Genomic DNA, 18,200 nt, shown 5'->3' on the forward strand with positions numbered 1-18,200 from the left:
TAGCGGTCCCTAGAGGGTAAAAGAGGTTGTGTGAGCCTCAGAACAAAGTTGAAACGACTATAGAACGAAAAAAATCGCACAACCACAGGGGAAAACCAACGAAATTGACCCCGGTCCACTCAGTTGGCAGGTACACTCCTTACTGATTAAGCTTCTTCGTGTCTCTCAATTCTTCTATCCTACGGAAACATCTTCGGGATTAGGATTAGGAATTAGATTTCTTTGTATTCGGCATTTATGGCCATGTTAACCCGTCATATATAAGGTACAACGTCCCTCGGCGAGATCACACTGCCCAGGTAACTGGGGAGGGAGAAGGGAATGTGAAGCGACCTGGGACCAACATGTTAAGTACATCCCGGCATTTATCTGGTGTGAATTAAGATAAATCAAGGTAACATATCACTCAGGATGGATGGCCTGGAAAAAGCTGTTACACATCTACGACCAAGTGTCCAGAGCGGGAATCAAACTCGGGACCGCTCGCACCAAAGATGAGAGCGTCGTTACCCATTACGCTACGCGGGCCCACTAAAACGTCTTCAGTATGTAGGTCCTTCTTCATCACTTGTTTTAAGATAATTTAAAAAAAAAAAATGATGAGCGGCAACTTTTCTGTCGAACTCCAATTCCAGTTTTCTCTATTACCTCCATTTTTAACTTTTACTTGATGATTCATATTTTTTTCCTGTAATTTTGTGACAAATCTTCCACTCTTTAACTCCCACACAATCTGTTTTAGGTTATTTAATCTCTAACAAATTTCAAAGAAATGTTTAAATATCCAGGTTAAGTCTTTTGTCTGCTATCTTCCGCTCTAGATTCACACTATTTTACTCCCTGTTGAGTTTATTGTCGGCATTACCAGTTAATAACACTAAATATAGAACGGATGGTCATCCTTCTAATTGTCGACGGTTGTAAAACAGGACCTAAATTTATATCTGCTATCTATCTACTACTATCTGGACGTGAAGTATGTTGTAATTAAGTTTGTATTTTTCTGACACGGCGAAGGTATATTGTATTTTTTTCAAGGAGCAGAAAAACCTGTTTCGTCAATATGTGATTTTTGTTTTCTCTCCTTCCTTTCTTTCTTTATAATGGTCAGTCCTAACAGCAGTTCTTACAAGATAAACTATTCCTCAATGCTTTGAATACTTGAAGTAGAGTGGACATTCAAGTACTTCGACAGCTGTAGAATTTTCGCTCGAGCTGAATGCGAGAGTCACTTCATAAATAATGCACACTATTTTTTTGTGGCTTATATGTTTTATTGTTTGGAGAGGATCTCTTAACAGGCCTTTAATATAATCTCCCAGCTTGGTAGTGACGGAATCCCAATGTTCGGGTAGTTTCTGTATTCCATCAAGGACGTCATCTTTGTAAAGCTGTCCAATGGTTCGGGTAACGGCTGCAAAAACCTCTTCTGAACATGGAAACCGACAATCCACGACGGTTTTAACTTTAGGAACAAGTCGTAGTCTTGTGGACTCATGTACGGACTTAGTCCCCTGTAATCATTTGTGTACGAAAAGGATGATAATAAACTAAACCAAATGTTTATTTCCATAATCCTGTAGTGAAGTATTGTTCATAGTGTTGATTGGGGACATAAGAAGGTAAAGGTTCATTATTTTCGTTATTTCTGAACAGTACGTAGTTTGCAACACTTAACAGTTGAAAGGTACTAATTTAGCGCAAAAGATTTAGTACTAGTACCTACTAATTCAGCACTTACTAATACAAATAAATATGTACCTAGTGAAGAGCAAAGAAAGCACGAAAATAAGGAATATTTGTGATTAATAGTTAAGAGTGAACGATGGAAATGAAAGAGGAGTAACTTGAGGTAAGTTACATCAATATAACAACAAATAAATAGTAATACTGTACAACGCTGAAAATAGGTTCATGTTTATCTTACGCGGGGTCGGCATCTGCAGAAGATTAGCTCGGCTATTATTTGTTGTCTATATACTCATGTTGAAAATGGTATTAATAAAGTGTACAATATTTTCAAAATGATTTTATGATTCTACATGTCTCACTAATGTCCTTCAGCCAAGTAACATTTTGCGAAAATCCATTAGGGAAATCTTGCAGCAGTGTTACCGTACCGACAGGTACGTAGCCAAGGGGTGGGTCCGGGAGTTCCGGACCCTCCTTCATAACCAGAAATGTAAAAAATTAGGAAAGGATGAAACAAAAACGAGAAAAAGAAGAATCAGTGTTAAAAATATAAAGCTACAGCGCTAGCTACAGCAAGCGTTTTTTTGCTCTTTCTTATGAGGAGCTTTGTATGGAGGAAACTGGGAGGGGGGTCAAGTTGAAAATGGATATTATTGTTACGGAGCATTCCGAATTCCATCTATCTCCATGCTAATCCTATGGACTAGAAATGACGATCTATAAACCGGTTCGATCAGATAGACACTCAGAAGAACTAAAAAAACTCGGAAGATTATATCTTTTTCAAAAGTATTGTTTATATTCTTTTAGTTCGTTATTAAAATACTAAGATATCCTCATTTTATTGTCCTAACAAACCAATATGGGTAATTAGCAATAAAATAGAATAGATTGATCAAGCCCTTGGTGTGTAACCAGAGTATTTCATGCCATGCTTTCCCCCTCCCCCATTACGAAATCCTGGTTAAACGAACCAATATATATTTGCAGTAAAATAGTTTAGAATGATCGAGCGCCTGTGTGATAACCGCAGTACTTCGTCACGGACCCCCCTATTACGAAATCCTGGCTATGTGCCTGCGTACCGAGATATGCTTCTCGAGTAAGAGCGCGAATGTTACAACAGGGATGAAAGCTAAAGTTAGGAGTTTGTGCTTTAGGAAATGAAGACGTTTTGTAACATTAGTTTAAAACAATTAACTAGTATAGGGAAACAAGCTTCAATGATTAATAATGATTAAAGCTGGTTAGAATTACATATTAATGTCTTTGGAAGTGGTTCTCATTTTATAAGACAACAAACGCCAAATAGTTTTTTTCACAGATATATGAAATAATCGTGTATAATATGAAAAGAAACAATTACTTCACTAACGCCGAAACTAAGCCACAAGCAGTGTTCGCAGATTTCCTTAAGAAAATTTCCCTCGTTTGACACAATTTTTCCCTTTCCTTATCAAATTTTCCCTAGTCTCTTGAGTGTCCAATTTCTATGACAGAAGTTATGTTATAAGATTAATTTAGCTATAGTAAAGGAAGTGCCAACTACATTTGATTTGTTCTGTGCAAATAATACCACTCTGGACACACACACACACACGATTGCTATTGCATTGGTTTATTTCTGAAAAAAAAAAAAAACAACAACAACAACAACAATAAAATAAGCATTTATGTGGGTCAATCTGTCAGCACCAGAATTTCTCTGGATTTTCACGTTTTATCGAAAAAATCCCTTTTTGCTAAATTTACCTACGAAATTTCCCTAGATTAGGAAAATTTCCCTCAAACTACGAACACTGCACTAGAGGCATGATCGACAAGATGACCAGAACTTTTACTTTCAAAAACGGGACGCATACGAATCGACGATGGGGGGGGGGGGGGGGAGTGACTTGCACATTGCATTTTTAGACTCAGCAGTGTTTTCAATTTACAAAATACACAAGTAAGAATGACAACACAGCGTTTCTAACTTAAGTACTACCCAACAATATTTTTAACTACTTCAACACTCAGAATTCCCACTCAATTCCCACTTGAACCACAGAACACTCAATTCATTTGAATATTCAGAAGTTCTAGGCACGGCTGAACCTTCAGAATGCGTGTTGGTACGAAAGAGTGTAGAATTACCATTGGCCATTTATATTTTGAATAATAATTACGGGACACCTGGGTCATGTTTGCTTAAAAACGGGACATTTAGGCGTCCCGTTTGAGAAGCAGAAAAACGGGACAACGGTTGAAAATAAGGGACTGTCCCGGCTAAAACGGGACGTCTGGTCACCTGCTACACGCAGAATATGATACGTTGGGTTTCGTTATTTTCAACATAAATATAACTGACATTATCAAGTATTTGAACGTACCTGAAATCTTGTTTGTTGCTGAAATCCCAAGCGGACGGATGACAAACAACTTCTCTGCCTTTCGGCTTTTGAAACATCGAGTTGTTCCAGAAACTAGCTGGCATCGATTCTAAGCCAATAGAGGTAAAGAATTCTTCCACATGACGATACATTTCAACCACTCTATCGAAATTCTTAGGAAGCAAAATAAAATGTTAAATTACTGTTGCCAAATGAATGAACATTGAAGTTAAATAATAAAAATAACTACGGTGTTTAAGGTGGATCACTAGATATTCTCGGTGCTATGCTAAACGCTGCTTTAATAGTGCGGCATTGGCAGATACTGTCGAGTGTTTACTAATCTCAGATATTAAAGGGAGTAATCATGGAATTTTGCTTAGATACTTACTGGAGAACTTAGTTTAGGACCCTTACCGCGATTCCACTTCTCGAACTGCAACGCTAGAATCCAGAAATTTTTCTATTGTGACTACTACAGTAAACGTACAAATTTGACAACAACGCATAACGGCCTTCTGCGCAAATTTCTTCTCAAAATCTATTTTCTAAAATGTAAATTAATATTTAAATGAAATATGAAACATAACACGAAAAACGGTGAAACCATATACTTATTTCGTAACAAAATCGTTACTTTAAAATACTTTATACATATAAATAAACATTTCATAAAACTGAGCACCTCTTGTAAGATCTAACAGCAAGTGCCATCTTGTGTACTCATTGTAAAACGAATCAAATATATTTCTTTTATTTGTTACATTTTTCGATATCAGGAGGCAAAAGCAAATGAATCAGTGTCTTGTGCTGTAGCTGAAACATAACTCTATCTTATAGTAGGTCTACAATATTTATAATATGTAACGTTTCATTGCGCAGTAGTTAAGGCAATGAGCTAAAATATGTACTGACTTCCGGCTGGTGATCCACCTTAAATCCTGCGTTTTCTTGCTTTGCAGCTTTTTGATTTACACGGAAAAATATTTTTTTTTTCTGTTTCCTTTTTAAATAAATCTCTCTAAGGCTTTTAGAAATTGAAGGCCTTAGAAGATTAACATTTCTCTATAGGCAGTGTACAGAGGCGTACACAGTGGATGGGTACTGGAAGTCCCCACGAAATCTTGACTAATTTTAGGGGCGATCTTAGATTTTCTAATATACCGGTAATTCATCCTCATATTGAGCTTGGACCCTCTCAGAAGTGTTGGACTCGTCCTAAATAAATTGTTGTGTACAAGCTTGATCAGTGCTGTTATGTATTGAAAATTTTGGTAGGATCATCAGATGGGCGTCCATTAGAGGATGAACCAGCCTCCATAATCATAAACCACAATACTAATGTTGAAATAAGAATAATTCTATTGTATTCTTATGGAATAGTGACCAAAAACACTAAATTTGCTCAATAAAAAGTTTGCATTAAATCTTGTGCAGCTTACCAGAGAGCAACTTTATTTAATTTTTAGTTTTATTTATTTCATTTTCTGCCATATGAATTCTGCGTTCATGGCTTCGTCAAGAGAGACATTATTACAATTAATAGTAGGGCTACAAATATTACATTCACAATATACTGTATACGTAACCAGGGGTAAAAGTGGATCTGAAAAAGGAGGGGCACGCATGACATTACGCCGTCCCCCGTGGCTATCTTTATCCATTGTAATTTTTTTTAGAAAGTGGGGGGGCCTTCATAATTATTTTTTGGAAGTGGGCGGACTACATCCCCCCGCGTTACCCATATCTTTTACCCCTGTACGTAACAATAAAACTAAACTAAAAATGTACTTTTTTATTTAAAAAAAATATAAATTGTACCTTGTTTTATATATCGACGGCGAAAGTGCAAAACCTTGTATCTACACTTTTTATAGAATTTTATATTTTGGTTTCATTCAATTCCCCACATCTGAATCTACGTGTGTGCAGAAGCTCGTAAACGAAAAAAAAAAAAAAAAAAAAAAAACCGTGAAAAACTAACTTTTTAAAACCTCGAATCCTTTATAAGATGTGGTAAAAGCAGAACGCTTTTATTGCTCTCGTGAAAAGTTTGGTTTTTATGAGTTACGATGTTTCAACGTTCAAGTAATTCTTAACATTTATATTACAGGGAAAGATCAGACTGAAGATATTCATCTAAACTATAGAAAATATGTTTATCTAACAGCAACTTAAGGTGTCTTTTAAACTGCAAGTTTGGCATTTGTTTGACATAATATGGCAATTTATTATGTAATTTTATTGTTATGTGGTGTAACGAATTTTGAGTTTTTGCTAAACGGAAATTTTGTATATGAATATGATTGGTTGTTCTAGTGTTGTATTGTTGTTGATCCGAATTGAGTTGGAAGCTTCTTTTATTCATATGTATGAATGATGTTTCGAGAATGTATATATATATACGGCAATGGTAATATTTTAAGGTTCTCAAACAGTGGTCTACTTGGGATATGAAACAGAGCTCATAGCATTAGCCTATTCGTAATACTTTCTTCTGCATTGTAAATACTTCTATCGCATGACAGGTATTACCCCAGAAAATGATTCCATACGATAGAATTGACTGGATCCAGCCGAAATAAGTTTTTTTCAATGTTTCCGTAGTTATAAAGGTAACCAAAAAAGTTCTGTCGCTTTTTCACCCATCATCTTCGAACATCGATACGTCACCTAAGGTGTACCTAGAAGATTAAAAATAATCCCCATCAGTATCGATGACCTTATGCCAACGTTCTGGAAGACTATGGATTATATCACGGTAGAACTTGTTGGGCCGTGAAGCGAAGAACGTATCAACTGCATTTTGCACCTCTACTACGGATTTGAACTGATGTTCTCTAAGGTGATTGTCCAAGGAGTAGAACAGGTGATAATTGGATGGTGCAATGTCCGGGAAGTATGGTGGATGCAATAGTGTTTCCTATCCAAGGCGTAGAATGCTGTTCCGGGTCATCCTAGCCACGTGGCGCTTAGCGTTGTCCTGTAACAAGAGTACCCCTTTGCGATTCAGAAGTGTTGGCTCCAGAGTTTTGAGTTTCTCTTGAACACAGCTCAACTGCTGACAGTAAATAGTTGCATTGATGCTCTGACCAGCTGGTAGCATTTCCCGATACACGATGTCGCGAGCAGTCCAACAAACACACAGGAGGACCTTCTTCTGGTGCAATGCTGCTTTTGGCTGTTTTGGAATCGGTTCATGGGATGCTAACCAATGATGACGGCGCCATGGAGCTTCGTACAGGACCCACTTCTCATCAAATGTCAACACCCTGTCCAGAAATGACTCCTTCCTCAGACGAGACAGCGAAGAAACACAGATATCTGCTCGCGTTGCCTTCTGGCCCGGAGTCAAATCATGTGAGACCCATCAACCCAACTTGTAGTGCTTCCCAAATTGATGCAGGTGCTGCCGAATGGTTTCTCCACTCACACTGAATTAGCCTAAAGTCCCAGTTCCTCACATGTCTGGCCACTTTTCGTCTCAATTGCTGCCTGAAAATCTTCATTTTGCACATGTGTTGGTCTTCCGGCACGTAGTGCGTCTTCAAGTGTTTCGTCATAGTCCTTAAACTTGTTAAACCACCACTACACTGTCCGCGTAGTCATGAGACCTTCCCAAAGGCCTGGCATATCTTTCGCTCCGCTGCAGCGGCGTTGACCCCAGTTTGAACTCTTACAGCATAGACGCCCTTATGACGCTCTGTGGAGGACCCATGTTCACTCTGTCCTTACGCAAGTTCACAGTGTAACTAAACTGCCACAACCAGGTAGTATGTTGGATATACCCACAACAATAACTGACGTTCGCCTTATCTCCATTTGTATTCAACTGATGGTGTGAGGGACAACGGAACACACACCTCCACAAAAAGCGACAGAACTTTCTTAGTTAACTTTATAAAATCTTACTAAGTCTACGTATAACATAGACTATCGCGCTTTGTTTCCTCAACAAATCATTCACATGTTCATCCCAGGTTAACTTAGAGTCCATTTTTAATCCTCAAAATTTTTAAGTGTCAGATACCTGCATGAGTTCCCTGTCTACATGAATTTGATGTATATTTAGAGTTTAGCTTTCCCTAATTAAAATTCATTATTGTTGTTTTCGTTGCATTTAAGTTGCTTTGGTTTGCTTTTACCCATTCTGTAAGTTTATCTGTCGTGTTCTTAAATATGTATCCCTCGGAGCAAGGCTTATTTGGGATTTCAACTAAAATGTTTGTATCATCAGCAAAAAGAATGCTTTTGTTGGAAACTACATAATCGGGAAAATCATTAATATATATAAGGAAAAGTATAGAACTTAATATTGATCCTTGTGGAAATCCGTGCCTAATGTGCCTTACCTCTGATTTGGTTGGTCCTATTTCCACATATTGCACGCGGTTAGTTAAATAGAACTGGAACTATAAATTAACATGACCTCTAATACCATAACTATGTAATTTATTTAATAGAATTTTGTGCTTAACAAAGTCAAAGGCTTTTGTGAGATCCAGAAAAATTAGATTTATTTTATTTCTGTTCTCTCTCCCTTTATATATAGACCTATCACTTAGTAAAGCGACTACAGCATTGTTAATTGATCTGCAGTTTCTAAAACCGAATTGGCTCTTTGTGAAGATATTCTTTTCCAGAAAGGGACCAATCTGTTGTACATATTTTTAAAAAAATGTAGAAAAGAGATAGAATAGGGATAGGGCGATAACTTCCTGGGTCAGTAGTTGATCCTTTTTTGTGAATATGTCTTATTTTTGCAAGTTGAAGATATTCTGGAAATGTGCTCGTTTCAAGAGAGAAATTGCATATATTAGTCAAAGGTATAAGAAAATATTCGAGACATATTTTGAGCAAAAAATATCGTCGGACTCAGACGATGTTTTCGTCTTCATTTTTTAAATAATAATCGATCTTATTTCTAGCTCTGTGGTAGGTATTAAGTGTATAGATTTAGAGTTGCCACATAATTTTACGTTAGTCTTTTCAGGTCCAGAATTATTTGAGTATGTTTTAGTGACGTTGGCGAAAAATTCATTAAGCAGGTTTGCAATATGGTGTTTATTTGTTATTTCTTGGTCATAGGGATTATTTTTTAAATTTCTATTTTCAGCAGTTTTGGTGCGGTTGATTGCACGTTTACTATTTGTCATAGGGTTTTGTTTTTGTTATCTGTCTTACTAATTACTCTATTTGATGTGTGCATTTTCTTTGCTTTTTTAAATCACTTCTTGAAGAATACTTCTATATTTATGAAAATATTCTTTTAGTTTCCTGTTATTCGTCTTTTTCACAGTTGTATGTAATTGCTTCTTTCTCATGCAGGAATTAGTCATTAAGTGCTAGGTAACTACGCTAGGTGGCACAATCGTATACCAGTACATCAATAGTAGGAAGAACTCTTTTCTATTCACACACTGCCATCTACCGACCGAAACAGAAAATGTATGAAAGTTAGTTAATTAGTTATTAAGTTGTAAGCAAATTTCCTAAATAGTAGCTATACAGCATACCAACACTCAACCGAAAGGAATTGTACAGTGGTATTGACTCACCAGAAAGGAACCCCTGTACAGATGTTAAGAAATCGTCATATCACGAATACAATTAGTTACACAGTGAATTAAAAAAAAAAAAAAGATCAATCAATTTTGCAAACTTTAGGCTAAATGAGGACCTAATTTATTGTGTCGAGAACCGACAGATGGAATGACATCAAAGGAGCTATACTGTTACTGGAAAAATCCTGTACAAACGGATTGTTGTACTTACATGAGTCTTTACTGTGTTCCAGAAGTCAGGTAGACGTTTGTCTGGAAAAGGAGCCGTCCAATTATAGATATTTTTCCAGTTTGCTCCCCAAGGGTCGCCTAAAAATAGTGTATGTTAAATAAACTATTAAATATAAAATAGCAATTTCTATAATTGGATGCAGTATACAATACAAGCAGATAAGAAAAGTGAAAGCGATCTGTAATGCAGTATGTCCTAATCATGTCCAAACCCAGACAACACGTACGTGTACGGCATATATGCACTATCCATGGATAAGCCGTACATGTGCACATGTGCATTTGCATGGATGAAGCACACATTTATATAACCCTGCCTAAACCAGAGGCGTAATAAGGACCCGCAGACCCCGCATTGCAGGAGGGCCCAAGCCATCATGGGGCCGCGGTGGCTCAGTGGTAACGCATTCACCTCTGGTGCTTGGGGTCCCGGGTTCGATCCCAGCCCCCACCAAGTGAACCTTGTGGTGGGTAAACACCGCGTGCGTGGGTTTCCTCGGGGTTCTCCCACTTTCTTCATTCTACCATTTCATTCATTACTCATCATCACCGTTTCCTTTAGCCTAACCGGCATAATCGTGGGACGTAAAACTCAAAGATTTCATTTAATTTTCTTCTCTTGCTCAACCTCTCTTTAGGTCTTCCTCTCCTTCGTTTTTCTCGATTTCTATTTTTCTTTTTATGTAATTCTCATCGCTCCTCATAATAAGGTCAAGCTCATATCTTAGCCATGTTTCTTGTTTCTTTTCCTCCAGATCTACTGGTTGCACTATACTTCTTATTTGTTTATTTCTCGTTGTTTTCCTTCATTACTGCCTTCATTATGTTACCCATTCCCCTTTTATTTTGTTTATAATAGGTTTCAGATACAGCACTAGGCCATTTTACACTGAAACATTTTAACAATTATGTAACATAACAATAGAATAACTATTTGAAATCAGGATGGTACAGTACAATGGCAACATTACAAAGATAGTTTATTTATAGATGATCTGAAGGTATGCTTATTTGAATAAAACGTCTATAGTTTCTGATAACTTATTATACGTGCTAACAATTCGGTTTAGAAGGGACCTTTGGACATTTTTTTTTTTTCAATTCAACTTAGTTGTATTCAGATGCACTGTTCCTTTGCCATACATGATTTCTGGTCTAATTGCGGTAACAATACCGTACTTTTACCTTCAGCATAACTAGGATCGTTTAATTGTAAGAGTTTGTCATTTGCTTCCATTTATTTTATCATTTTTGTTTGTATTAGATTACTGAGTTCTCGTTTTATTACTGATTAAAAGTAAAACAAGAACTCTTCAAGGTAAAAAGGATATAACAGAAAATTTTAAAGTAGAGATGAAACCCCCAATATGCTCCTGCCTTTGTAAACGGTCTTGTGTTATACATACTATTTTTTTTCCAGTCTGTGTACTTAGCGTTTTGCTATTTATTGCTAATAGTATTTATTGTCACGGAAAGTTCACAAACAAATAAATAAATAAAACATTTCAAAATAATTTTGTGCTTATGTACTTTTAAGTTGGCCAAAGGTATAACTTATTAATGTACTTGGGTTATAATTTATTTGTATACCTAGCAGATGAACTGGAATAAGGCCACGTACGGGTACTTCTTGAGGACCATATTGCTCCCGAAGTTTTCTTCTTACATACGCATGTAACTCCAAGTAGAGTGGACGCACGTTTAACCAAATTTCTTCCAATATATCTTCGAAATTCTCCATCTCATACGGCATCAACCAGACATCCACTGTATCTGTAAAGTCTGGAAATGAAAACACGTCAATAAAAAACAAATCAATTTATTTTCACGTTAAGAAACTGTGAAAGACTTTCAAACGGATACTTATATTCACATTAAAACTGTACGAAAAGATATTCTATAATCTAGAAACGCTGTACGTTAAGCTGGAACTTCCAAACTAAGCGGGCGACAGTAGAATCCACTATGTGGCGAACGAGAGAGAAAGCTAAAGGACGTACAAACTCACGCCTGTATAGAGTAAGTTGCCATCCAGAGGCTGTGTATACTATACGCATGTGCGGAGTTAGAAATTGTTTGCGGGGGGCAGACCTTGTTGATCTCAGATCTGTAGATTATAGGTGGCCATCTTACATGTGGCATTTTTAATTTTTGTCAAAAAGTTGGAGGGCAATGCTTCCCCATGCCCCCCACAGCTCTGCCCATGGCTATAAGGCTATACCTGTACGCCTTATACCTACACCTGTACGTACAGCAGGGCGTTAGGTACAAGGAAAAATATTGGTGGAAGTTGGGATCGAACTAGAAACCCCAAGCGCCAAAGGTTCGCGCCTTACCATGAAGTCACAGGAGCTCATGATGTGAGAGTTCTGATGTCCGGCTACATGATAAAGGCGTAATGCATTGGCATTCATCTTCACGCAGGTTCAAGCCTATACGATAAACGTAATACCTTTGACCGACTCTCATATCTGCCGTGTCGTGACAAAACGCTGTAACTTTGGCGGAGCAGTTTTGCGAAAAAGAGCCGTAAAGTTTTCATCCGAAAATGTGATCTGTATCCTGTAGAACCAGTGTATCTTGACTTTGAAAACACGTGGTTACATGTAATGTTACGTAAATGCATATTGTGAGATTAAATTTGGTGAAAAGTGATTGGTTGACCATTATTGCCTAGTTACACTGGTTCTACACGATACAGATCACATTTTCGGATGAAAACTTTAAGGCTCTTTTTCGCAAAACTGCTGCGCCAAAGTTACAGCGTTTTGTCACGACACGGCAGATATGTGCTTCCGTCTTGGTTTGTCCCTCCAGCTTCATCTGACTCCACACTCACACGTATACGGCTAATACTGTACCAACTGAAGCAGTGGTTACCCGAGAGAAATGGAGAGAAATTTTAAGAAACACTGTGTAAAGGAATGTGCTACTGGAAAGAGTATAAACGATGTTTATAGAGCCTTGCCACAGAGCAATGTACGGAAAATATACACTTGACAGCAGACAAACATCAAATGCTGAGCTGACAATCGCAGCTGAGAGAGGAGTGTTTTTTCGTGCTCGTAGCAGGAGTGAGGGTGGAGGCAATTGTCTATAGCCTACTGCCATCAAGGACATTTCACCAGTGGTTTACATGAAGTACAGGTGGGGTGACCCAGTGGCGGATCCAGGGGGCGATCGGGGCAATTGCCCCCTTCCCCCAGAAGGGGAAACTTTCTTATTTTATATATATAAATAAAACCCATCCCAGAGTTTGAAGTTGTTAAAAGTAGCTCTAAGTAGCAGTATGACAACTCACCGACCCCCCAGAAGTCGGTCCTGGATCCGCCCCTGGGGTGACCATAAAATTTTCAGCTCAAAACGGGACAGGTTTCGCGTTTTTAAAAATTATGAGAATTGAGAAACAGATCAGTGCGTAAATTAGTTCATGTTTACCTTAGCAATACCTAATACAATATATTGTAATATAACACAATACATATAAGCTATAAAATATAAACAACATTTAATTTACAATATACGATAGTAAGGCATGATGCTGACTGCATTTGCTCCTTTACCCTAGCTCGAATCTTTGATATTACATTGGGTGAAAAGTTGACTCTTGAACTGAAGAATGCCAGAAGTATTTCTTAGAAGAACCTATAGTACTTTCAGATCTACCTTTGTTATTATCAGCGCCCTGATATCAGAGCTAACCCTCCTCTCTCTGTTTTTGCTACAGGGCGGAGTCAAGTAACTCAATACTTACGAAAAAGGAAAGACACGTTCAAGTTTGTTCTGGAAACAAGCAACTACTAAAACCTCTGCTCTTTCCAAGTAGTACTGCATGCATAATGTAGGGAATTTCAGTTCAATTCTTGTCTTTTTATTATTATTAATTATTAATACCTTTACAAGGAGAAAAAGTACCGGGTTTGTTATTTACTTCTTTCACTTGCATAAAACGGGACAAATACTACTTTCTTCCATTTACTGATGGAACGGCCGGGACACGTCCCTAAAACGGGACTGTCCCGGTCAAAATGGGACGTATGCCCGCCCTAAGTACAGGTGTTGCCTACGTTTTTCCTGTCCATCTTGTGGGCATTTACGTCATTGGACTCAGGATCAATATCCTCAATAAGCCTCGGATTCGCTCGTACTCGCCCTCACTATCTCATTCGAGCTCGTGCTCGCTCGGACTCAAGCTTCGCCAAGGAAAGATGGCAATGATAATCGACGTTTATACAGCGTTGTGAGGATATTAACCCTAGGATTCCCAGTGGGGTCCAATGGACCCCAAGACTATGTTTGACAGTTCGTCAGTATTATATTCCGGGATTCTAAGTGTTAAACTTCAACCAAAGAAACTAGCTGCAATGACGATGAGACTTTATCTGTACATCCTGCTTGTACATCCTTCAACTAACAATTTCCAGTTGTTTAGCTTAAGCATTTTTAAGATTAATACTAAAGACTTAATTAATTTTAACAACTTTTGAAAGGAAACTACACATATATATACACATATAATCAAGTCCAAAATAATATTAAAATAATCAAAGCCTATGACTTTTGTTAACTGTACTCACTGTTCAACCTTGCTGCATAGTTGCTGAGTGCAACGTAGTCTTCAAATGCTCCTTTGATTTTTTCGCCTGTGGCACTTCTCCATGCTGTCCAGTAGTGCTTCAACTCACAGCTGTTTTTTGAAGACCCAAGAATAGCAGTAAGATCTGTAAAATAAATAAATAAATAAATAGATAAACTAATATATTAATTACCAGAAGATAAAAGTATTAAAAATATTTGAAAGATGTATGCTCTTTTGTTTTCGGGGTGCTTGTTCTTGGAATAAGTAATTAGGATTCCGCAATCATCCTTAAACCTCATGTCTATGTGGCTTTTCTCGACGTTGACACCTAGTCCAAGAGATTTCCCTCACTCGAATACAGTAGATTATCTCCATTTCATGCAGACATTAGTTTTCATGAAATATTTTTTTTCCAAACTCATTTGTAAATAATTTTATCCAAAGTTGAGACCTAGTTGAAGCATATTTTAGAAAAACAGAAATAAATAAATAAATAAATAAATAAATAAATAAATAATAATAATAATAATAATAATAATAATAATAATAATAATAATAATAATAATAATAATAATGGGGCCGCGGTGGCTCAGTAATAGAGAGTTCACCTCTGGTGCTTGGGATCCCGGGTTCGATCCCAGCCCCCGCCAAGTGAACTTTGTGGTGGACAAACACCATGTTCGTGGGTTTCCTCTGGGTTCTCCGTTTCCTCCCACTTTCTTCATTCCACCATTTTCATTCATTACTCATCATCACCGTCTCCTTTAGCCTCACCGGCATAATCGTGGGACGTAAAACTCAAAGATTTCATTTCAATAATAATAATAATAATAATAATAATAATAATAATAATAATAATAATAATAATAATAATAATAATAATAATAATAATAATAATAAAGATAAGAACTCAATTTGACGGATAAAGGGGCAAATACTATATCAAAACTATACTTCTACTTTAATAAAGAAACAAAAAGTTCTTTCAATGCCTACTGAGCTATACAGGGTGGCCCAAAAGTAGGTATACAGTCCCGTACTGATCAGTTCACTGTATTTCATGTCATTTTTTAATGTTATGCATCAGGTAGTAGACTTAGTTTCTTTATTATTTATTCTGAAAGCCTTTTAACTTATACCTTAAGCTCGGAACAGCTAAAGCAAATAAACCCATAATCTAGAATGTAGTACTTGATCAATGTAGGGGTGTATACCTACTTTTAGGCCACTCTATACAATAAGTTGTCAACTTGCTTCAAACATATTCTTACCATAGCGAAATTACAAAAGAAGATATTTCAGTTTCTGTAACAAAACGTATTATGATATTAAAAATTAGTTAAGACGGAGCAGGGATGGAAACAATTAGTGTCAATGAAGAAGTTAGTTTCAGCATAGGCCATAAATATTTCTCAATTCTCGGGTTATTTCTTTTATTATTTAAAAAAAAAATAAGATGACACAATAACAACAAATGAATGAATGTAAACAACAGATACATTCTTAATGCTTAATGGAGCTGTAAGCATAAAAGCTGCATGGAGCATATTAACGATGTAATTTATTTTATTAATAATCGATCTCCTTATGAAGTTTTCACTTAGTAAAATATAATGACTGCTTCGGTTACCGCTAAAGAACTATTTCTGTTACTACTATTACGTAGTGGCATCTTACAGCCAAAAATCACTTTGATCTTATTATTTCTATTGGATTTGCAGCATCTTATCATACGATCAACATTTCTTCTTAAAATGAAATGAGGCTACTTGCTACTGACGAAAGGTAGCCATGTATTCTATCCGAAATATTTAGTTCATAACAGAATTTATGGTGATTAGAACATGTCGCAGACTAGTTAATTATAATTGAATGTTACAAAAATGTTTCTTACGTTTGTATAAGAAAATACAAACTAAGTTTTATGTTGTTTTGTTATTTAGCATATATGTATCAAGTCAATATTCTAAAATTTCCTGCAAAATAACGATAGCGAGATTATATCCTTTAAGAAGAAAATGGTCATTTTTTAAAAAACAAGATTTACCCCAAATCACTATTTCTAGTATTCTTTGCTTATCTCTTTTCTGCACTTTGTCAACGATTCGCTTTCGGCTTGAAAGCTACCCAATTAGTATTTCTGTCTCTCCATGCATATAAGTATGTTCTCTTCAGTTTTTCTGTGTTCCAAACGACCATTAACGACCCCTTCAAACCGTTTTTCCGCAGAAACGAAAAAATGCGTATATCTTACTTTCACATCCAGTATCTGCATGCATAGTTTCCTCGGAATCGCTTATGCCTTTTTGTCGATTTTGGCCTTTTTCATTGCTTTTGGAGATATTTGAATGGGGGTCGTTGCTCCCCCTGCAACCATTTTCTCACACAAAAGAAAAAAACGTATTACTTAATTACTATCTAGTATGTGTATGCGTCTTTTTCTGCAAATTGTTCGTGTATTTTTGGAAATTTCAAACTTTTTTGAGAATACTTTGGAAGGGGTTAGGCTCTTTCAAACTGTTTTCCGCAAAAACGAAAAAAATACATATTTCCTACTTTTACATCTACTATCTGCATGCATAGTTTCCTCGGAACCGCTTGTGCCCTTTTGTCAATTTTGGCCTTTGTCACTATTTTTGGAGATATTTGAATGGGAGCCGTTGCTCTCCCTGCAGCTGTTTTCTCACACAAAAGAGACAACCTGTATTCCTTAATTTCCTATCTAGTATGTGTATACGCCTTTTTCTGCAAATTATTCGTGTCCTTTTGGAAATTTCGAGCTATTTTGAAAATACTTCGGGAAGGGCTTAGGCCTCTTCAAACGTTTTTCCGTAGAAACGAAAAAGTACAGATCACTTTCTATTATGTCTAATATCTACCTGCAAAAATTTCGTTGAAATCGGTGTGCAATACTTTGCGCATGTTCCATGTAAGTTACATTGTTAACTGTGTAAGAATTCAGCTCATCTAATTAAAGGAAAAAAAATTATCACCATTCACTTATAAAATCATTTTTAAAATGTCCAAGAGTGTTGTTTTATTGATTTAAAAAAAAAAAAAACGAGATATAGTTTTACAGGGAAAGCGAAAACATAGGAACGAAAACGCGCCAGTACCGTAATGCTTAAAACTTACGGGTAAAATGTAAGATCTCGCAACTATACCTTTTTTTTTTTTTTTTTTTTTTTTTTTTTAATCAAGAGTATTATTCTGAAGATCGGGATCCCGAACAATTTCCCAGTTAGTCCCGTATAAGAGCCACCACTATGTGTAAATTAATTTTAAAAGAAATCAATGGAAACATTTTAAGACCCTGTAATGCTATACAGATAACTGTTCTTTACACAATAGTACGATTAAACAATTATTCTACCTACTGTCATCCAACGTAATCTTGCAATTAATTTCTTCCACATCACATACTTTAGCCATGGCATAAGTCGTCTGCATGTCGGTCACTAGCTTCTGGAACTAGAAGAAATAATAGCTTCACTTTACTTATTTGACATTTTATGGCTGTTCTTTTAAATTTTGTTCATCTTTCTACCGCAAATAGAAGTCACATTGCCGTTATCATTCAATGCGATTTACCTATGAAATATGGAATTATACGCTTCTTACTGCAGGGGATGTATGAGCTGTTTGAAGCCAGACAGAATTAACTATACTTTCGTGCTGAAGAAGGAAATTCACCCTTATTGAAACAACGACAATTTTCCACTGCTGCCAGAAACAGATATTAGAGAAACTTCCTGGTTTGTC

General features: G+C 36.6%; 1 protein-coding gene across 1 annotated transcript in view; it reads right to left on the bottom strand.

The window, feature by feature from the left end:
• Positions 1-17,904, bottom strand: part of LOC145679879 (angiotensin-converting enzyme-like) — a 63,784-nt gene extending 45,880 nt beyond the window's left edge. The window contains exons 1-5 of the mRNA XM_081750388.1: positions 17,816-17,904; positions 14,437-14,580; positions 11,450-11,641; positions 9,840-9,937; positions 4,065-4,237 (exon numbers count right to left, since the gene is read on the bottom strand). Coding sequence (XP_081606514.1) covers positions 4,065-4,237; positions 9,840-9,937; positions 11,450-11,641; positions 14,437-14,580; positions 17,816-17,888 — 680 coding nt within the window. The 5' untranslated portion in view covers positions 17,889-17,904. The remainder of the gene's footprint in view (positions 1-4,064; positions 4,238-9,839; positions 9,938-11,449; positions 11,642-14,436; positions 14,581-17,815) is intronic.
• Between the last annotated feature and the right edge of the window lie 296 nt (positions 17,905-18,200).

The sequence above is a fragment of the Thermobia domestica genome, chromosome 2 (assembly GCF_964235325.1).
Source record: "Thermobia domestica chromosome 2, izTheDome1.hap1.1, whole genome shotgun sequence".
In the NCBI taxonomy this organism is placed as follows: Eukaryota; Metazoa; Arthropoda; class Insecta; order Zygentoma; family Lepismatidae; genus Thermobia; species Thermobia domestica.